The sequence below is a fragment of the Dermacentor albipictus genome, chromosome 3, assembly GCF_038994185.2.
Source record: "Dermacentor albipictus isolate Rhodes 1998 colony chromosome 3, USDA_Dalb.pri_finalv2, whole genome shotgun sequence".
Lineage (NCBI taxonomy): Eukaryota > Metazoa > Arthropoda > Arachnida > Ixodida > Ixodidae > Dermacentor > Dermacentor albipictus.
The window spans coordinates 41,610,919-41,633,759 of NC_091823.1; the positions used below are offsets into that span (position 1 = coordinate 41,610,919).

At 43.5% G+C, this 22,841-nt stretch overlaps 1 protein-coding gene across 2 annotated transcripts in view; it reads left to right on the forward strand.

Annotated features, from left to right (window-relative positions):
- Nucleotides 1–22,841, forward strand: part of LOC135902505 (cytochrome P450 3A14-like) — a 28,880-nt gene that overhangs the window by 1,847 nt on the left and 4,192 nt on the right. The window contains exons 2-12 of one of the 2 annotated variants that reach the window (XM_065432608.2): nt 880–976; nt 1,706–1,758; nt 1,890–1,986; nt 3,640–3,765; nt 8,303–8,540; nt 9,234–9,364; nt 16,147–16,234; nt 17,884–17,953; nt 18,302–18,410; nt 19,398–19,489; nt 20,872–21,012. In XM_065432608.2, the coding sequence (XP_065288680.2) occupies nt 880–976; nt 1,706–1,758; nt 1,890–1,986; nt 3,640–3,765; nt 8,303–8,540; nt 9,234–9,364; nt 16,147–16,234; nt 17,884–17,953; nt 18,302–18,410; nt 19,398–19,489; nt 20,872–21,012 (1,242 nt within the window). The remainder of the gene's footprint in view (nt 1–879; nt 977–1,705; nt 1,759–1,889; nt 1,987–3,639; nt 3,766–8,302; nt 8,541–9,233; nt 9,365–16,146; nt 16,235–17,883; nt 17,954–18,301; nt 18,411–19,397; nt 19,490–20,871; nt 21,013–22,841) is intronic. The other variant, XM_070535392.1, reaches the window with a different exon arrangement.

The window sequence follows — 22,841 nt, forward strand, 5'->3', positions numbered from 1 at the left end:
AAATGAAGCCAGATGCTGAGCTAAAAGTGACGGAAGCGTTTGATCAGAAAGCAATATTTCGGTACGCAGGGGAAAGCAATGCTTGCATGCGCAACATACATATGCGGAAGCAAGGATATAAAATGTATTACTACTTCAACTTATTTTATATGTAATCTACGCTACCTTTGTTATTAAAAAAGATGTAAATTATACAAAAGTAAGAATGCTAAATTATACAAAAGTAAGAATGTAAGTAAGTAAGAAAGAAAGAAGCATTTATATTAGTACCTAAAGAGCAGCCTCAAGTAAAGTATATGGAAGCAATATTAGCCTTATTTCAGTAACGATAATTGGGAAACAAAGAAAATGACACGCACATCTAAGAAACACATTAACAAAATTAGGCAGAAATCAACGTATACATTTAAACAAAATTTGTTTGATCCTAATTTTGGAAATTTTAGGGCCTTAGCTTTATTTACAACATTAGGCCCCTAATTGTGTTAAATATATTACCGTCAATAGGTATCGCTAAAGCGTGACATTTTTGTTTTGTTTTGTGTGCGGTGCTGGTATTGAACAGATTGACAACTGCCTATGAAGTATTGCTTATTATTTTTTTTTTGTCTGGAGCAACAGTCTCGGATAATAGATTTGATTTGTACTCAGTATAGAGTTTTTCAAGAACAGCGGACACGTGCTGTAATCCATCTAGCCAATCCAAGATAACTTCACCGTCCTTTTTCTTTGTGTAATTGTCGATGAAAAGAAGGAGGTCTTTATGTGTCTAGTAACGTATCCTGACGGGCTAGTAGGTAGATGGCTTTTAGAAATGATTTTAGGCGCAAGAAATTAAGACACGGACAACGGAGTAAAAGGCACGGACTTTGTTTCTAGATGGCGATGGCGACATTTCTCTTACTTCGAGAGAATTGGCATCCCAGGACCAAATCCCAGTTTAATCTGGGGAAATATCCGGGAATACCACTCAATGGTAAGATCAACGTGTATGCCCACATTAAAGCCGTTTACTAGGAACTTGCAGCGACAATTTCGGCGAATTCTGATTCAAGTTGTTATCAGCTTATCAGAGGCTTATCATCGAGGTTCAACAGTATTTAAAAGACGCAGCAAGAAAATGAACAAGTGCGTTAGAGGGACGTCGCAGGCGTTCCCGCATTTTTTTTCAACACGCAGTGTCTACCGCACCGCCCTGTACATAGGAAAGGATTGCATTGAATTGAATTAGCAGAGCAATCACCCAATGACAGGTGCCTCAGCAAGCGTGAAAAAAAAAACCAAAACAATCGTGGCTTTAGTTTTATTCAATTGCAGTGTAAAAAACTGGTTTATTTAGCACGAAATGATAGTTTGTAGCATTACTCATGCAAAGTAGGCTGGTACTGCTACAAGTGAAACCACATACTATGAGGTGCGACCACATTTTTAAATATATTTGATAGTTAGAACTCTGATTTATTGATCTGATACTTTCGCTAATAATCTTTTCGCCGGTTCGGCACAAGCAGAGCAAACGCTATACGAGGACGACTACGAGTTGATCGCCTATGGCCGTAAAACCAATTTTTATTACGCCAGAAGTCATACAAGGTGTTGACATTGGTATGAACGCAAACTAGTTGCCAGCCTAAACTGTTTTTAGAGTATATGCGTTGTTCCTTCAGCAGCTGTCTCATGCATTATTTGACCTATATTCCAACAGGAGATATACAAGGTGATGGGAAAATGGCTTGACCAGTACGGCGATACATATGGGTAAGTTTTTCTTGAAGATGTTCTCGACCAACTAGCTGTTCTCACACTACACTCGAGGCAGCTATCGCAGGCTTACGCAAATGACGTAGCACTTCCTGGAGGCTAGGTACAAATGCCATTTCACGACGCAGGTTCTACAACGGCGACGTTCCTTTTGTTGCCACCAGGGACTTAAACTTCGTAGAGCACGTCTTCGTGCGCAACTTTCAAAACTTCATTGATCGGGGCGTGAGTATTCTACAATGACGCTTTTCTTAATGTCTGGCTGCTGCACTGCTGTCGAGGCGCCATGACGGTGCATACTCATTATATTTCATGTTGTAGTTTAACATGAGTGGAGTGGCACCAACGTAAATGGTGCGGAAGTATTTTGAAAATGAGGTCTTATTCACTGTGATGCAAAATCTAGACATATAATACTAACCCTTTCGTTATTGTGGTTCTTTTTTTGTTTCTGTATCAGCTTGTTTTTCTTCGTCTATGAAATTGTTTATCTGTATTGTACATTGTACGGTTGCGTTCAATATGAGCTGCAATACGGTGCCCGTGAGTGAAGGGGTCCCAAGAGTACTGCACGTTGGTGGGCTTCTTGATTGGAATTAGTGGTAACACAGTGTAGGCAGCTCGACTAAACGGGGACAGTGAAGAATTTGACACACACATACACCGCACTGTGTGTGTATCGAATTGTTCTCTGTCCTCATCCAGTTGCGCTACACTGTGTTATCATGAGCCACAAAACTGCTTACCAGCACCGACAAGCCAAACATTGGAGATGTAAGCACCATTCCGATTACTGGTATTTGTGAAATAATTTGTTTTTCTATGTCAGCGCCTCCGTGTAGTCCTGGGGTGACTTCGACCTCGGGCGCCGTGTTGCAGCTAATATTTCACGAGACGCTACATTGTGTTTCAGCCGCATAAAGTCTGCGAGGACTCATATTCACTGCAGTGCATTAACTTGGACGGATATTGGAAGCGAAGACTAGCGTCTGATTAATTTCTCTGTCTTTTTTCTCTTGTTTTCATTTGATTTATTGAAGACAATGCGCATAAGTAAAATTATTGCATTCATGTGGTATGCTTTAATGCATTTTTTTTGTGGGAAGGACGAACTGGCGTCACATCAAATTAAAAATTTGAAAACATGTTATTCACCTTCAGTACTGCCGATTGAAAGAGGATTGAAAACATGGCCCTTCCGATAAGCAACGTTCGCGGCATGAGTGAGTAACATAACAGTTTAAATTTCGAGCGAGGGGACTCCATTTGAACTATAGAAACCTTAAACAGATGCCGCAGCCACTGTTAACGTGTGTTCCTTAGCGGTGATGAAGAGATATGTTCTGACTATTTTGCAGAGCCCCTTGCCTTTGAAATCATATGCCATATCAATATGTGTAAGTTATGTTTTATAGTGTGAAAGGCAGGAAGGCAGAGTTAAAAAAAGTTACGAAGGGGGTATCGAGAGAATCAAAGCGCATTCGAGGACGGCATAGAAGAGATGGTCCAACGAAATTTTAAAAAATTGCTGGCCTGAGACCGGGGTCAGGTAGCGCACCATAGGGGTAATTGGAGATAGGTGCATGTGTGTTCGTCCTGCAGTGAAAGAAGAAGGGTGATAAGGATTATGACTACGACAACGACGACTTCGATGATGACGACTACAATGGCGATGATGATGGAGATGACTAGGAAGGCTACTTACAGGCTGACTGGGGTGCTTCGTGACTGCTATTTATTAAGCTGAATATATCTAAACAGCCATAGCGGACCAGCCACGAGTAGCAGTCATGGATGGTGCCTTGGTCGGGTATGCGTTCAGATAAAACGTTTCTTTCGACACTTACTAAGGTGTAACGAATGATCTCGTTTTTCCAGATCACAATGGTGACCGATCAAAATCACCCTGTGTTGAAGAAGTCCATCATAAACGCCTGCGGACTCTCGTGGAAAAGTATCCGGTCATGTGTTGGGCAGGGCTTCCGTGGCAGCAAGCTGAAACAGGTGCCCCGTCAAGTTTTTCTGTAAACGTTTTCGCTAGGTAAACTGAGGTGTTTTCACAGACTGACATATTAGATTGCGTGCCTCATTTACACTGTCAAAGCCATCTAAAACAGCAACACTTAAGAGCTATCTCATGTCAGCTAAATTTTCAGTGGAATTGCATGAAACTTTCATAGCCCTGTGGCTATGGCACTGCGCTACTGAGCGCGAGGTCACGGGTGCAATCCCGGCAGCTGCATTGTGATGAGGGAAGAATGAAAAAACACTCTTGTAGCGTACATTGTATGCCGGCTATGGAGGCCCAGGCAGTGGTAAAAATAATCTGGAGTCCTCCACTGAGGTTGACGTATGTGCCGGCATACCTCAGATGGCACTCCGCAGAAAAGAAGAAGCTAGACGGCCTGATTAGGAACATATATAAACAAGCGATTGGACTCATGATAAGCACGAGAACCGAGAGCCTCCTAGAGCTGGGTCTGCACAATACACTAGAAGAAATAATATAAGGTCTCTCCTAGACCATGGCGGGCAGACACATCCAACATAAACTAGACATTCGCTACCAGAAGCAAGCCGGAGACAAAAGGGAAATACCCAAGGAAATAAGTGCCAAACTCACAGTATCCACACTACGTGAGCATATGCATTCTGTAGACCATGAGGGCGGCAGAAGCCGGGCAAATAAGATGGCGAAGAACTACTGAAGAGACAAAGACGTGGTCTTTGTACACGCTGCGCGTTACAAACACAAACGTAGCTTTGTCGCAGCAGTACTTACCCTCAACGGACAATGCTGCACAAGCTTGACTATAAACACGACACGTATCGAAATGGCCGAGAAAGCCGCTATAGCGTTAGCCGTAGCACAAACCAACGCATACTATATAATCAGCGACTCGCAAACTGCAGTACGCTACTTCGAGAACGGCCGGATTTTACCTGAGGCTCTAAACATACTCAGAAAAGGCAGAACAACAAGGGAAGACAGATGCGTCCAAATCCTATGGATACCAGCCCACACCCCAACTCAAAGGGAGACAACAGCCCTAACGCGGCGGCACACAACGTAGCTCGAGGACTCCCCTTCCGAGCTGTGATGAACGTAGACATTTGGACAGGACCCTCCGAGGTATGGGAATAGGAAGAAAGAATGACCAGGTTCTACGACATGACTAAGTATTAAAAGATGCAAAGATGCATTTAACCACCACCCCATCCACAAGTCAACAGATCGCAAGCTGTCCAGTGGCGACCACTCCAAATAAATGATACAAGAGTCCGATACTAATGGAGGCTATTTATCCAGAAATATACACAGCAGATAGATGCAAAGTGCGTGGCACCAGAGCCAACCTAGAACACATGCTACGGGAATGCCAGGGATTAATACACCATAAATACAGCGAGACCTCCACTGACAAACTCCGCTCGCCATGGCAAGCCGCGCTGCTGAGCTCGAACCTAGAAGACAAACTCTGGGCAGTCGAGCGGGCCAAGGAAGCCGCCGGGAGACGAAAGCTCTTGGCCGCAACCTCGGCGTGTGCTCGAGCCCACTATCTCGCCGGAAGCGAATCGTTCTGATTCGAAATAAAGTTTTTCTAACTCACTTCTCCCCTAAGGCATCTCTCATAATCAGATTGTAGTTTGGCACGTAAAATCCTAGAAAATCGATTTTGATTAGCTATGTGTCGACCCATCTGAGCATCTTTGAAGCCTGCTCCCATCAGAATGCGGCCGCCACAGCCGGGATCGAAGCCGCGGTCGCAATCGAAACTGCGACCTCGAACTCAGCAGTGCGATGCCATAAGGCACTGCAGGAGGCTAGTTGTTGATAAAATAGATGATGTCACGTGGTGGTGACGTTGTATAACAAAGCAGCAATACTGTGAACGACAAAACTAACTTTTATTGAGCGAACCTATGCCCACAAAACAGGCTGCACTTATAGCACAACGAGAGCGGCGAACACAGTCGGCGATCGTCATAAATCTGATCTGCGGGTCAAGCGCGTCGGCTTTTATAGATAAGTCGTGGAATGTTCCAGATTAACCGATAGGACCCGCGTGCCTTCCACAAAGTTCTGCACTATTCGCGTCGCGCATACATGCAATCAGATTACACAAGTTGCGGTGAAAGACAGTGGAGGGAACCATCGATAACATTCCAGAAACTTCTTTTACATGCAGGCGCGTCCTGCGCTGCACGATAACATTTGTTAGGCGGCCAAACGTGGTCGCCCGATAAAGATAAGTACACGCGTCAATATTGTAAGCGAAGTGGATTGGGAACCTAGCTGCAAACAGGTTTGTTTGTACTGATCTCTTACGAGGGCCTCTCATCCGACCTCAATCCGACCTCAATCCGACCTCAATCCGACTTCAATCCGGGCCTCAATCCGACCTTTCTCTGGATTGCAGTCGGAGACAATGTGTCAAACGTTGATTCAACTCTATTCCGGATATTGTAACTCATGGTGAAAATGAGGGAGGACTTGTTGAGTAGACGATGAACCCAATTTGAGTAAACAGTTAACGTGCTACTGAGGTATTCTTCAGCGGAAACAGCGTCTATGCCCGATTATGCGAGGTCTCGTTCATGCTTTATAAAAGCCATATATGGTAATCATTGCTTCCTTTATTAACGCACGCAGCTGTATGTCACTGATGATGTGCGATTGGCCTACGCCTCACCAAAGCTGTGCGTTAAGAAGAAGCTTTAGCTCGGGCCCAACTCCGAGGTGGCCTATTCAAACATAGGTAAAACGAAAAAACGCTTTTCTGAGATAACTCCTGGACTGATATTAATGAAATTTGTTGCATTTGAGAGAGAAAGTTAAGTTCTAGTGGCTGTTGGAAGCGGCATTTCGATTTGGGCCCAAACTTGGTTACAAGGATTTTCAAGAATTCGAAATATCGGAAAAATATAGAAGCACGAAGTTTACAAATTCATAGCTGTGCATGAAAACAGATATTGCGGTTCTGTAAACGGCATCCATTATATCATTGAAAGCGGACAAATTTGATATCTCATTTTTTATCTTCCTTTAATTTCTTACGTTGTGTACAAGGGTTCTGCAAAACCTCCATTTACATATTACTAAATTTTTTTTAGACTCATGTGTAACACATCAATTTAGTCCGCTTTAGATGTACTATTATACTCAATTCACGGAATTGTGTTATCGTTTTTCATTGCTATATTACAGAGTTTTAAGCTGGTAGTTTCGCTTTCTGAAAGTTTTCTATCCTTGCCAATTTTTATTACAACATTTACGACCTAAATAAAAATTCGAGACCAACAGTTACTAGATTTTAAGTTTTTCTTTTAAATGCGACCAATCTTGCCAAATTGGGTGCAGTGGTTGCCAAGAAAATGAATTCTTCTTTTACATGTATTTAGATGAAACCCGCGGAAATAAAAATTCGGACGACATTCGAAAGCAAACATTACAAAACTATGAACTTACCTGAACGTACATGTAGGGGGGGGGGTACAGAGTATGCCACTATATTTAGTATAAAGGCTTCGATTATAGGTTAGCTGCTGCGTGTAGTCTATGCTTGCCTCAAAAGATCGAGAACGCTAACCGAGACATACCTTGTCGTGTCTCGTGCAAAGAAATACGGGGTGTTTCACTTACGTTGAACCAAGCTTTAACAAAACGTGGTACGCCTGAAGCGATTGTTATATGTCGTCCAGACTTACTCAAACTATTTTTTGAAGGGCTATAGCACTTAACAATATTTAGTAAGCAATGTTTTGAAGATGTGTTTTACGCCATTAGTTTGAATAAAAAAGTTGTAGAAAACAGTCAAAAATGCCCAATGAAGTTGTTTCCATTACATAATTTCTTACGTGTTCGCTTTACCAGGCTCTTAAAGAAACCCGGGGAAATATGACAACAAAAAATAAAGCCGTATCTTCGCGTAACTAAACGTTGTTTCCAAAGAACGAAGTACGCGTGGCTACTATGAGTGAAACGGAATCAGTACGTTTCGCTCCACTTTGAGCACCGGCCTATCGCTTATCAGTTTGGACCATGGCAGATTTCTGTTTTCACAACGATGCCCTGACTCAGGCTACCTGGTTGGTCATGGTCGGCAGCTCCTTCTTGGAGAGGACATGAGGCTTTTCGGCTTTCTTTGTTTTTCTGGACGCAAATGGTAATAATACAAACCACAGGTGCAAGCCCCCAATTTCATGGGCTTCATTCAGAGCAAGCGTAAAAGCAGGCATACGGAAAGAACTTTACTGTTTGTGAGCGCGCCCTGAAGCTTTTCTATTAAAACGTGCGCCATAAAACACATTTTTTTTCAGAATCTTAGACCAATAAACTTAACTAATGAGCTAACTGATCACTCTAAAATAAATATTCTGAGAAGCCTAAGACGACTACGAACAAATACGCCATTGGTCTTTATCGCTTGTGGTGTATCGCCGTCACTTTCAGTTATCTTTATTACGAAGCCAAAACAAGTGCGCCTTTCTAGATAAGTAGGGAATGCACCACATATATTGCAAGCGTTCTAAACTCTAGATGATGCGACACATTGAAGAAGATGCGAGCATCTTCATCAAGTCTCTTGAGCAGTACGCGGACACCGGAGAAGAGGTGCACATGCTTCACAAGTTTGAGGAACTCTCCATGGACTACACAGCCCGGGGCGCGTTCGGCATCGACGAACGCTTTCAAGGGAAGCCTGACCACCCGCTCATGGCCGTCGCCAAGGCTACCTTCAGGGGTGTCATGAAGGGACCTTTTCATATGATCGCACGTGAGTTCATACTTTGCCCAAGATGAATATTTACCCTTCTTCAATTATTCGTGTCTGACTCAGGTGCTGTGTAGTCTTACTGGGAGCGGTGTTTTGAGTTATTTTATCCTTGACAATGTAACGCCAACTGACCTCCAGATTTAGACTTCTGAAGAATTTCAGAATCACACATATTTATCGCTCGAGTAACGGTGTGCAGTAGAAAGATCTCAAAATCAAAAACCCTCCGGTTGACCTTCGACGAAAAGAACATCACAGGGTCGAGTCTAAATGGTCGCGAGGGGGCAGGGCACCCAAAATGTCTTCCAGCCCATACCATCGCCGCTCCTAACACCATAAAGTGAAACTAATTAGGTGCCTGGAGACCCATGCTCAGCGATCCCCCACCCTTTAAACCAACAAAAAATAAATCTATCAGATATCGTATCCTTTTCCCCCTCCCCCGGTGCAGGGTAGCCAACCGGAGATAATCTCTGGGTAACCTCTCCGTCTTTGTCTTTTTCTCTTCCTCTCTCTGTGGCACCATCCCTGGAATATCATGCTGCAGACACCAAGTCTCCCTCAAGGCTGATAAGTTAATTATTGCGCAGCAGGTATCTCAAAAAAACTGTTTACTAACAAATTCCACGGAACGTCTTGAACCGTTGTGAACACTCTCTGGAACATGGATTTTTTAATGTGTTTCCTCTTTAGAGAGCACGACCGCATTCGGGGGGCTCATGAAGCCGCTCTACTGGCTTTCACTTGTCATTGGAGAATTCTCATTTCAAAACTTCACAGAAGAGACAGCCAAGGTGATTCAGCTGAGAAAGAGTGATCCCTCGGTGAGTCCAAAGCTTTCGCCATTCGCGTATTAGAAATTGCTGCTGTAGATGGAAGGAATAATGTTGCCTACACGTGTATTCCATGGCTACCAGGTAACTTGAGCCAATATTCATAAGTAAAGTGGTATACCTTATCAGATGAATGAGTTCAACAGCATATAGTTTGTACTTGTCTTTACTTAGGCAACTTCTTTTTTGCAGTGCTTGTACTTAGCTTATTAGTCGTATTTACCTCTACACAATTTTTACTATTTGTTTTCGGGCACAACTCGTATTTGAATAGTTCTACAGCGTGCTCAGAAACGCCTAGCAAAGTGGCTTTCATGACGTTCCCTCTCATGCGGCTCCGTTTTACGGGGCTCTGAAAAGAGCCCAGAAAATATGAAAATTAATAACCTCTCTGCGCGCTTGTGGGATGGATGGATGGATGGATGGATGGATGGATGGATGGATGGATGGATGGATGGATGGATGGATGGATGGATGGATGGATGGATGGATGGATGGATGGATGGATGGATGGATGGATGGAAGGTAAGAGCGTGCCCTTTGAAACGGGATGATGGCAGTTCCCACCATGCTCAGCTTTTTATTTTTGTTGAACTGTGTTGTAATCATTAAAATTCGTCATTTTCTTTAAATACGTCTTCCTACACTTTTAACCTTGTCACCTCTCTGCTTTTGAACCACCAGTCCTTGAATCACTTTTCGTTAACTTACATTGCATATTTATTTACATCACCATTGTTATTCTGAGCCCTAGGGTCTCAGGAAACGTGACTGTGCCCGCATCGACATCGGGATGGATACCATCATGTTTTAGTATGAGGTGTTCCATTGTATCTACACATTTACCACACAGAGTAAATGTGTCTTCTCCTTCGTTAAATTTCTTTTTATAGCTACGCGTTCTAAGACATCCTGACCTAGCTTCAAAGAGTAGGGGACTGCCTCTTGAATTATCATAAAACGCTCCCTTCCTGATCTGCTGTTTCCAGTATTGATATAGTTCAACACTATGCTTCTTTTCCATTGAATTGATCCAATTTTTACCTTCTGCGTTTTTAACCTGTCGTTTAATGCTCTGTCTTTCTCTGTCCTCATGTCTGGCATACTTACTGGTTAGCTCCCAAGTTATTTCTTGCTGTTGTGAGTCAACGCCCTTTCTATACAGGTATTTAAATACTTCAGCTGCCCACCTGTTATCGTCGAATTTCCTCAGGCGTTTTTCGTATAGGATTTTACTCTGAGCTTCCCGTGCTTCGAACGGTGCCCAGCCCATATCCCACTATACTGCTTCGTTTGTGGTTTTCCCGCGGGCACCTAGTGCTAATCTTCCAACAGCTCTCTGATTTACTTCTAGTCTCGACTGAACTTCTGCCCTTAAGCACAGGACCGCATTCCCGAAAGTAAGCCACGTCTTCATTACTCCCTTCCTAATACCTCTCAGTACCCCATACCTGTGTACCCCCACAATGCCCTATGTTTCATTATCCCGGCATCTCTTCCCCCTTTTGCTATGAGAGACTGTTTGTGCATCTTCATAGCAGCGCTCTCTATCGTGTTTCAATTGAACGATGGCCGCATGCCCATCAAAAGACGACGAGTGTGTTTGTGTCAGAGTTTCCTAGAATAAGTGCTAGAGGAAACACTGGCGGCGTGATCGTTAAGCCAACATAGGAATGATGGTTAGCGCATGGACTTTAATGATCTTCCTGCTTTTGGCTTCAGAAGTTCTTGTGACTTCGTTTGACATAAACTTGAAAGCAATCTATACTTTTCTTAAAATGCAGAAGGTATAAGACTCTGGGAACAATAATAACCGCTGCTAATTGTAATGGTTCTGCTTGTCCATATGTCCGTTCTGTAATGGCTTCAATATAAGAATTTTTTGCCAGAGGCCTTCCTTTGGAATCCTACTGTCGGAGAGTCTGAATAATGTTAATAATGCGTGAGAATTCTTTGGCTACTTCAAGTACTTTCCGAGGGCTATCTATCTACTTTCGATGTGTGTATCTATCCCTTTTTCTACCTACTTGGGTCACTGGGTAATCAGTGATCGAATGGGTAGCTCACGAAGCTGCTGTGTGGAAGTAACATGTTTAGAAACCAACCATCAGACAAACTTGGGTCCATGAGCAGGTGGCAATGTTTACACACGTGCCGGTCTTCACCGAACCTCTTCCACGCCGACATAGGTCACTGTACATGCAGGACTGGGTAGGTGCCTCTGTTCGAATAAAGCTCTTCGATGCCTACTCGGAATACTGAGTATGTATCAATGGGTCAGGGCCAGTCACCCATGAACCGCTTGGATGCCAACCTGGGTGACTGGTTATCTGCCGTGAGGTGTGTGCCGCTCTTCATTAAGAGGTTTTGACGCCAACTTGGCTAACTAGGTGAATGTGCCACTGGTAATGTGCCGCTCTACAATGACGGAAAAGATCCAATAAATTTCTCTAATGCTCAGTGGAAACGAGCCCACGTAACAAGCGTTCCTCAAGGACAGCAACCCGATGCATTAGGAGGCTGTGCCACAAATGCACAGGGTATGTGGCACTTTGCAACGAACGCCTTGGCCGCTTTAGCGAACTGCGCCATGAATTCAATGGGTATTTGCCGCCCTTCAATGACCCTTTCTCCAACGTTGGTCACGGAATATGTGCCATTGTGTGTGCGGCAAACGAGAGAACGATTCTCAGTGTTTGCAGGCACCGGTGTGCCACGTTTCTCGTCTCGGAGGCCACCCGCGGACTTCTCGGCAATGCTACTAGATGGCGCGGCGTGTCCAGAAAGAAGCGCGAGAGAGAAGCCTAGTGGGCGGACGACGCGTTTCCCAGGGTTCGCACGCACCGGCGCCCCATGCATTTCGGAGGCCACGTGCAGGCTTTGAGGTAGCGGGGCTTCATGGCACCGAATATCGTTAAGGATGGGCGAAAGAGGAGTCCCGCTACAGTATACGCCTAATATATAACTCGTTTCGACGGCGGCAGTAGATCGTGTCGCTTTACTGCTTCCATGCCAACGCATTACCGTCTAATGTCATCGTGGGATGGGTTCTGGCGCAATTTCTTAGTTATTTATAATTCAGTACTTTGTTCAGAACGATCAATACGCATATCCAGAAGGACGAAGTTTAGGCAAATGCATGGGCTAAGCATAATTCGTATGCTGGCTGAGGCACCCTACTTGCAGTGCCACAGTTCGAGCTAGTTATTTGCATGAAACTCTATAGTTTGCGTCCGTGTTCAGCGCTGGCTTATGATTACGTCCGTAGCGGATTTAGACTTTCACAGCCATGGTGGGGACATACACTTGACACCGAGCCCAGTGGCGTTCTTTTGCCATTGGTAAGCGCACTTCGTTCTTTCGAAACACAATCGAGAGCACTGCAATCCAGATGTGCAAGCGCCGACTGGATTTTTTTTTTCATATCCTTCTTTTTTTTTCATGTTTCGCGGGCCATAATTCAGCACTCAGGGAAAAGAACTGCGTAAATGACAACGTAGTAGTAACAACAACTTCATTAGGTGTTTCTGAGTGCGCTCTAGAACATTTCAAATATGACCTGTGCTCTAAAACACATATGTAAAATTTTGCATAAATAAATATAACTAATTAGCTAACTAATTGCGGTTGAAGAAATAGTTTGAGTAGCTCAATATGACTACACAGAATATACTGTCGGCTTTTTTTGTGAAAGGTATATTAATACAAATTTAATGCTTGGTTCTAGTTACGCGAAATGGCCGTCGGATACTCCTGTTGCGTCTATTCGATGGTAATAAACGGGCTGCTGCGACCAACAAAATTTGGAAGGACAAAATATGGAAGCCATAGGAGCGTTCCGCAAGGGTGTTGTAATAACGGCAAGGCGTGTGGCTTCCCTTTTTGCTTCCGAATTTTAGCGCTGCATTTCGTCAAGATTAGTATATGATAGAGGGCGTAGTGGCAACTTTAGCGGATATTAACGATAGCTTGTGGTATGCTTGGTCGTTATTGCACTCGATAACGATCTTGTTTGTCTGTTTTAATATATAATTGCTTCAATTAATAACAGCGAAGCCCATATATTGTCGGGCGTCGACAAGCCTGTGCTTTAATCCATTTGTGACGTGACGATGGGTTGAATTGTGAAGATATTAGATACAATTACTCCACCGCGAGTAATGAGAACCCGGGGTGCGTGCTAGGTTTCAAACAAGCAGGCTTGATCTGCTTTCTTGAGTGCGAGCAGCCAGATGTAAAATTTATCGTGTATGCCGATGACAGTAATCTTCTTATTTCTGGTCCGAATTCACAGGAATTATTGGAAAAATGCAATTATCTACTCACTAAGCTACCTGATTGGCCAGTCGGTAATTACCTAAATATATGTCCTATAAAGTCCAAAGTAATCGTATTTCGCGCAAAAAATAATATTCTTATTAGTAATCGAACTTTAGTGTGTTGGAAATAGCAAATTGCAACGGCAAATGGTTGATGAACATAAAGTGTTAGGCGTCACTTTTTCTTCGCACATTATTTGCTATAAACATATTGAAAATATCTGCACAAGAATGTCTGCTATCACAACTGTTCTTTCTCGATTTCGGCGTCTTCTTCCAACCAAATCAAAACTTAACATTCATTATGCCTTATTTTCTTCCCACTTAAATTACTGTAGCTCAGTGTGGGCGACTACAGGAAAGATGATTATTATGAAAATCTTTTCTTTGCAGAAGAAAATACATCCCCACATGGGTTTTCTAGAGACAACGCCGCCAGCGTGCTTAAAGCATAAAATAAAGAAATATAATATGTCTACACTTTTAGTGTTCTAAATTCATTGTGCTTCTCAAATATTGCCGTCTAAAATTTCCTAGTGTCGAGTGCAAGTTGGATGGATGGATACAACTTTTTTGTACGTCCGGCAAGATTTAACGCCACCGGGGCTCAGGTCTCCCACGGGGGAACGTCAAGGCCTTGCCTCAACGCTGCCTCATTGGGTTGCTGGACTGCCCACGTCTGGATTCCGAGGTCTAAGCTGCGCAGAGCGGCGGCCCATCTCGACGACAGGGTCTCCGGAGCAACTGCTATCCCTCCTATAACTACATTGCACTCCCACAGCATGTGTTTGAGTGTTGCTGGTCCTTCCTGGCACAATTTGCACGTGTCGTCCTGATGCTTATCTGGGAAGATACGTTTCAGACGGAATGGATTAGGGAAGGTGTTCGTCTGGAGTTGTCTCCAGGCGACGGCCTGCCTCCTGTTCAACTTGGGACTCGGCGGTGGGTATATCCTTCTGGCGTTCAAATATGCACTGGTTATGTCGTATCTGGTGAGCCTGTCCCGTCCTGCTCGAGAAGCGTTCGCTATTGTGCGAGAGGCGTTGCCCTGTTCGGCGAGGTGGGTCATGTCTCGCGCCGTCCGGTGCACCATCTCGTTTACACTCGGGAACGCGTCGCCTTCCGTGGTGACGTGCGCGGGGAACCATCTGATCCTCGAGCTCGCGGCTTTGGATCTGCGCGCTTTGGCCAGAATGGACTGGGCTTCCTTGGAAATTCGACCTTTGGCGTAATACTTTACTGCCGTTTGCGAGTCGCTTAGTACGACTTTGCATTCCTGTTCTGTGAGGGCCAGCGCGATCGCTACTTCCTCCGCTATTTCCGAGTGTTTGGTGTATACACTGCGTGTGGTTCTGATTTTGGACTCCGTGTCTATGACTACGGCGGTGTATTTTTGGCTGTTCGGATATTCGGCTGCGTCGACAAAGCGCGCGTTTCTCTTCTTTCTTCTACCTCGGTTGTAATCCGGGTGCATGTTTCTTGGGATGGTTGCTACCGCAATGGTGTCTCTGATTTTGTTGGGGATTTGCATTTTCTGGCCGTGCTGGTTGTGGTACGTTATGCCGAGCGTGTTCATAATGTACCTTACCGTCGTGGTGGTCGACAGGCGTTCGAGCTGCGACATGCGTTGTGCTTCGGCTATTTCTTCCAAGGTGTCTCCAGGGCCAGGAGCTCGGTGCTCGTTGATTCCGGGAGGCCCAGGGCTATCTTGTACGTTTTGCTTACTAGCGTGTTGATCCTGTTCTTTTCGGCGACGTGCCACTTTGACACCGAAATTCAATTCTTGATATACAAGAAATAGCCATACGGGGTATATTCCGTGGTTTCGTAATTAATATACCCTACAGTCATTACAACATACTCTACCATACATTTAATTAAATATCAAGGTACATATACTTCTTCATCCAAGAAACTGCGAATGCATTTTCTAAACATGTGATCATTGATTCTTTATCGTTTTTCAGAGCCAACTGGGTTTCTGATTTTGTAACCCATGCACATATATATTTCTAACTTCCTGTGTATCTAATATGTTCTGTTATTCTGATTTCTCTAGTTTCTATATAAGAGCGAATTGTATTAGCTGTTTAGTAACCCTACACACATATTTGCTTTCTTCTGAAGTATCAAATATGCTTTTTCTCGAACTATCTATATCATTTTCGGCCTTGATATTGTGTATTTATGTAATTAATCTACTCTGATTGTATAAAAATATTACGATTTTGGATATAAACACCATGTATGTCTTGTAACGGACCATCCGCCTAGTCAAGCTATTTTTCCAACAGCTTTGAGCCTTTGGTATCCACCCGAACTCTTGTATTTCTGGAAATAACATCTATATCTTATCTATATCTATCACTTGCGCCAAGCGAAAGTTTCCATCGTGACCCATTGGCTTGTGGGTAACGAAGTTCTTCTAATCTTTTCTTTTCAATCCCGTGGCAGCTGCGAAAGCATGATGTCTTGCAAAATCTCCTCGACGCGGAGTACATCGAGACAGAAGAGGAACGCGGTGATTACAAAGTTGCACATGGTGACTTTCTAAATTCCTTTCTCTCTGAGAGCATTTTGTATCCTGCTGCGTAATGTGAAATGTTTAAATCGAGGAAATATATAAGGAAGTCCTCAATGGTAAGATTAGGCATAAATACAGCAGGCATAAATATGAATAACATTTGCTTATTGTGGAATAAAATGAGCCATCCTGCATACAAATGGTGCAAAACTCAACCTTCCTCAGCGGCTCAGCACGCTAACTTAATCATAATTTGTGTAATGTTCGGAAGAGCAATAAAATCAGAGAAAAGACAATGTGACCACGTACGAGAAGACACATTTCGCCATATACGAACGCAAACCTGAAAATAAATACTGTTCCTCAAAAGAGACGTAAAAGCACTGTGGTTAGCACAAAACATGGTGATAATGATAAATGAAAGGATTGGGTTCAAAAAGTAAACGAGTGATAAGGTGATAATAAAACCAATATCTCAGCTGGCAGTCTTAAAGCATTTGTCCATCATAGGAAAGAAAGAACAACCACTTGTCAAGCTAACCCGCGAAGCACTTGCAGAAACGGCACTTTCAAGAACTGAAAATGACCTTTCGCTCAAACTACTGTATAGGAATAGCTAAGCACACCTGGGGGATCGAAGCGGGGGGTTGGAGCGGCTATCAGATTGTCACGAATTTCACGGCACCTAACTTCATTAGGGTTCAAGTGATTTGAAGAATGGTCGTGGTTTCTAACAGAGAAACCGCGGTCATACGATTCGGTCATCAAAAATGTGTAGAAAACAAAGAATCTAAAACAACTATATGGAATTCGTATTGACTTTCATACTGTAATTCATTATATTCGAATTTCTAAATGCTTAAATACTCTTGTCATCAAAAACACTTGCAAAATTCTTCTCACTGCACGATACACAGAGTGCAGGACAGAATTCACCTGCAGGCTTCGCTGTCGTTCTACTAATCAACCTGTTACCTTCAGAAAATGCGTGGCCTATAACAAGGTTGAGAGGGCTGATGCTATATATGAATTCGCAGCTATGACATAATACCACTGTCTGCTTGCCTATACTTTGAGAACAAGTGCTTTTAAAGGCACCACCTAGCTACCAAGAAAACAAGAAATATAGATGGTGGTGGTGGTGGTGGTGAATTGTAGCCACAGGCGCGTTTAGCCTGGCGATCAGGAGCAGGATGTCCTCGCGATTGTCAGCGCTTACGATTGTGACTGTGATGTGCTTGCTACTCCTTATACAGTCAATATTTTCATGGTTATACTCTTCTGCTGTGATTATCATTTGCCACGAGCTGCCTTTCAACAGTCCTCTTGCTGACGTTGTTTTGAAACTCTTATGGTATTAGCGAAGCTCCACGTAAAAACGTGTGCTACGTTACTTTCTTCACATACACATCTATGAATTTACCAAGAATGTTCCTTTTTTGTACTTATTTATAAGTTTATCGGAGGCTAAAATTGGAGGATTTTGTCATGGGGCAGGAAATACAACAACATTTCATAGAACATTAACAGGAACAAACCAATGTCATTAATGACTGCAAGAAAATTGTATACAATATTGAACACTGAACTTTACAAGAAGAGAGAGCAATAACTCTCGCAATGTTGCGAAGAACGACTTAAAAGAGATTCATCTTTCTCCCTTTCAGCAAGTGCCAGAAAGAGGGCTCTGACCACCGAAGAAATTGTAACGAGTGCTGCTGTACTTTTCATTGCCGGGTAAGCACTAAAAGCGCGCCTGAACATGATGCGCAAAAAAGGAGTAATTGAATTATGGTTGCATTGCTAATCAGCAACACAAAAAGTTACCCGAAGTCATGTGTTCACAAGACACAATCAAATCTTGAATTGAGAAATAAGGTGAAACGTAGATTAGTTCATGAAAAAGCACAAGCAACGTAGTTCGTAGAAAGAAGGAGCGTCTGATGTATATGAACGCAAACACTTTGACAATAGATTCAGTTGAAAGCAACATTGTGATTCAGCGTAGTTTCTTTCCAGAATGTAAACTGCCTGCGTTGAATGATGATACGTTAGATGCAACTAACGTAGCTTGAATAAATGCAGGTTTGAAACTACAGCAACGGCCTTGAGTTACATAGCCTACACTCTCGCGAAACACCCGGATGTCCAAGAAAAGCTTCGGCGAGAAGTCGTCGATGTCGTCGGTCCCAACGTAAGTGAAGCTGGCTTCTTGAGGAGATGCAGGTCCGGCTCTGCGATCTTTTTAAAGTTCAGGATCTAAAATACTTTTTGTGCACCCGGAAAAAAAAATGTGTTTTGTTACGCCAGAAAAGACAATCGCTTTATTTTGTAACTAGATGTCACTGTTCGCTAAGTGATGAGTTTTCACGTAAATAAATGATGGCTGGGCTGGCTATTCCTATAATAAAAAAGAAAGAACAGTACACCTTTTCAAGCGATCACCATGTGTCCCTGTCTTGACATCATAAACCGTGAGAAAAGTTAACGTGAGGCCGACGCATTCGCGGGCGCACGCAAGCACACACACTTTCTGTCTCTCTCCTTCCGAGCTATTTGCGAAGTGGTGACATAAATAGTTACTACTTTTTGATGGTCCGGTTAGCTATGAAAAATATATTTGAAGTGGCATCACTAATGGATGCTATGAGATTGATCAGAGACATTCCCTGGTTATTATACCGGTTATTATTATATTAGGGAGGATGCTTAGATCCTAAGTTTTTCTCTCCGCCTTGCTTGCCACATAAAACCAGGTTGTCAGCCCAAACCTAAAATTCTTCTTAACTGCCCCCCATTATCCTATGTGAAGCTAAAGATATTTGCGAAGTGGTGACATAAATAGTTACTACTTTTTGATGGTCCGGTTAGCTATGAAAAATATATTTGAAGTGGCATCACTAATGGATGCTATGAGATTGATCAGAGACATTCCGTGGTTATTATACTGGTTATTATTATATTAGCGAGGATGCTTAGATCCTAAGTTTTTCTCTCCGCCTTGCTTGCCACATAAAACCAGGTTCTCAGCCCAAACTTAAAATTCTTCTTAACTGCCCCCCATTAACCTATCTGAAGCTAAAGATAATGATGTTTTGGTTTCAGATAAAGTTTTCAATCAAAGAGTTATGTGTCGGTTGTGAAACCTTGAATACTGTACGAAATTACTTCGTGCTTTTAGGGCTACCTGGACTATGAAACAGTCATGAAAAAGCTAAAGTACCTGGAACAAGTAGTGGATGAAACGCTGCGGCTTTATCCTCCAGGATTATCGTGAGTACCCTCAGTGTGACAAACTGCGAGAACTCCCACCGACGAACTAGGCTTGGCATCAAATTACGCACTCATTATCATCTGAGCTGTACCCAAGAGAGCAGCTTGATTAGTTGAGTCAAAGGTAACCGTCTACAGTTGGGTTTAGAAGCAAAATAATCCACACCTACTCACAAAATAGTCCGTTCTGTACAAACGGTGAATTGTGTTATGCAGTTCGCCCTTGCATTGAAAGAAATATGAAATTCTGGAGTTTCACGTGCCATGAAAAAACCACAATGTTATTGTGAGGCGTGCTTAATGGGAAGCTCCGGAATAGTTTCTTGCCACATGAGTTTCATTAACGTGCACTCAGTGCACAGTACAGCGACGATATTGCTTTCCACCTCATCAGAATGCGGCCGCCGTGGCCGGGGTTGAGCCCGCGGCCGCAACCTCAGCAGTGTAACGCCGTAGGCACTCGGCTACCATGGCAGGCGTTGATCCTTGCACGGCTGCTGTCGGCAGAATCGGTGACACAAATGTTCCTCGCACCTGCGTGAATACCAAATCTCGAGCAGTTTTTCTAGATTTCAATCTCACCCCGTACTCTAAAAGAACTGTCAAAATATTTGCTTGATCGTAAATATGTTTGCTTACGGTTGTGTATTTACATATAAATAAATCGCGTCGCCTGAATATGAGGAAGGCAATAAAACACAAGTTCCAATCCGACGTATAGATGCTTAGGATGTACCGGTTTTCTCAAATGGGAAGATTAAATTGATCTGGTCCTTTTACTCAAGCGGCGCCCCCCCCCCCCCCCGCCCCAGAAGTCAAATAATCATGACTGAATGCCAAGAATTACGTTCAGTGACTTCTTAACCTAGAAAGGGTGCGTGCTAGAATTATAACATTTGATAGCGGCGCAGTAGACTCCATGTAGTTCCCCAGTTCTGCAAGCATATTGTACCTATTGTCGTATGTAAGCATTACTTCCTGGATGAACCATTTCTGCAAATATTCAGCGACATCGTGTTTTTAACCTGCGATTTATTTCGCAGGTAAATACGCCGATAGTGCGAGTTGGCTCCGATTAATTCATTTGTATCATTATATATTCTGCATTATCGAACAATTAATAGGTGACAACAGGGGTAAAAGCCAATCACTCGTTTCTTACGAAATAAATTACATGCGTAAGGTTTTAATTGTTGTTGAAGCTTCCAGGAGCTTTTCGGAGCATCGTTTATACTGGTTACGGAGCTGCATAATGATTCAGCATTCAAGTTACTTTATGAAAATGAAAGACTTGGCGGTAAACAGAAGGTTTTTTTACAGAAGCAGGATATATGATATGACGTTCTACTGCATCTGATCTCGCATGAAATGTTGCTTTGCAGTGGTGTGAATCGACAGGCCAAAGAAGATTTCGAATACAATGGCATCAAGTACAAAGCAGGTACAAACGTCATGGCAGCGTTGTACCAGATACAAAGAGACCCACGATATTTTTCGAACCCTCTAGAGTTTAATCCAGACAGGTGAGTTAACCTAATATTTAGTCTACTAACACTCTTTCGACCGCAAGCTTGTGTACCACGTTCCATGTATTACGAGAGGAAGTACACTACTCAGGGAATAGAATTTAAAATAAGTGAAACACAATTAGTGAATATATTATTTGAAAAGGGAGCACGTGGTGCACTTTACCGTTTGTAAGCAACGAAAGTCTTGCAGAGAAATTAAAATATTTTGGTTCTTCGAAGGAAAGGAGATTTGTTTTAAGCTCATTTCAGGTAATAGTTAATAATTGAAACTAAGAATGGTCTTTTAGCTGCTAGGTTCGGAAACAGAGGGCCTGAGAGTAGGGCTGTGATTCAATATCATTACTCGCTGTTGACGGCTAAATAGGCGGCTAAGTTGACAGCGACCATATTGAGTCTAGTTCCAATTGTGACTAACCCGGCACGAAAAATGCTTCTTGAAGAGAGCGTCGGAATGAAAAAATAAAACGAAAGGGAGAAATTCAAGCACATTCCGCCGTGCGTAGTAGGATGACCAGAGGAGCTGTAAACATCGTGATAAGAACACTTTTGGTAAAGAGTTTATTGCATCACACATTGTCACTTACTAGCGGCGGCCACATTGAGTATGTGGTCACTCTGGTACACACTGATTGACTTATTCGCAACTGCGGACAGATTCTTTGATAATGTCAAATCGATGTACGTACGCTGCTGTGTGGGCGGTTGTGCCGGATCGGTGTGGCATCCCAAGCGAAACGTCTCCAACACTAAACGCAGAAACCACTCCCTTTTCGGCGCCGACACACCCACTTTGAAATCAGCGACAACTGCCATAGGCTGGTAGTGTCATCGCAGCTAACCCTTGCAAAGTGAGTAGCTATGAAACTATCGACATCGCATTTAGACGTCGAAGAGACTGCATCAGGGAATGCAGCTCTTCGCCGCATTCTCCGATTCACGACACACGTCGTCCCGTCTGCCCTGCCGCTTACTTTCGGCTGCTCGGGCACGATGTTCGGTGGTCTTTGCCGCGCACCGCCGCCAATGGTACTCTCGTCCAAGTTCGCGTCGTTGCGCATCGTAAGGTAGTTGGTCTTCGGGAGTCCTAACCACGCGTGGCCTCCCCATGGCAAACTCATACTCAACAATACCCAATTAAGTTCTATACAGAGTCGCCACAGAGCCTAGACGATACCAAGCATTGTTTTCTCCTAGGCAGCCCGCGGCAGTTTTCAACATGCTGTTCGATAGGTTGTTTGCGTGATTCCAAAGAGTGTAAGCACTGTTGGCTTCCCTTTGCCGTGTGCTTGTCGCCTCTGTTTTACGGGGCTACTAGGCATTGTATATATGAGTGCATACGCCAGTATGACGCATTGATGATGACATTATTTGTGTGCGTGCACAAAACCATTATGGTACTCTAGCCATATGCGTCATTGATGATGATACTTTTTTGTGTGCGGACACGAACATTCGATGGTACCATACAGCTTCGCTGTAAAAAAACTTCAGCCACATCTTGCAATCCTGTAACACGCGAAGACGAAAGCCTGCTGCACATTTGGTAATGCAATAAGTTATATGATGGGAGTGCTCAGTCTTCTCGCAAGACATGACGCACCGCACTGTGAAGTGAACTTGTGACAAGCAGTTGTATGCGAGCGGTGGCCTCCTCTCTAAATAGCCATGTCGCATTGTCATGTTGCTGCTTTTCAGTTCAGCTTCTTGGGCTCGTTTTCGATCTTTAGCTGCGGCTTAGCGCGCTCGTATAGTGGGCTCAGACTCGTACCAAGGACGTTTCTCTTCGACTTTATGTTACATCTTCTCAGAAAGGGAAACCAGCA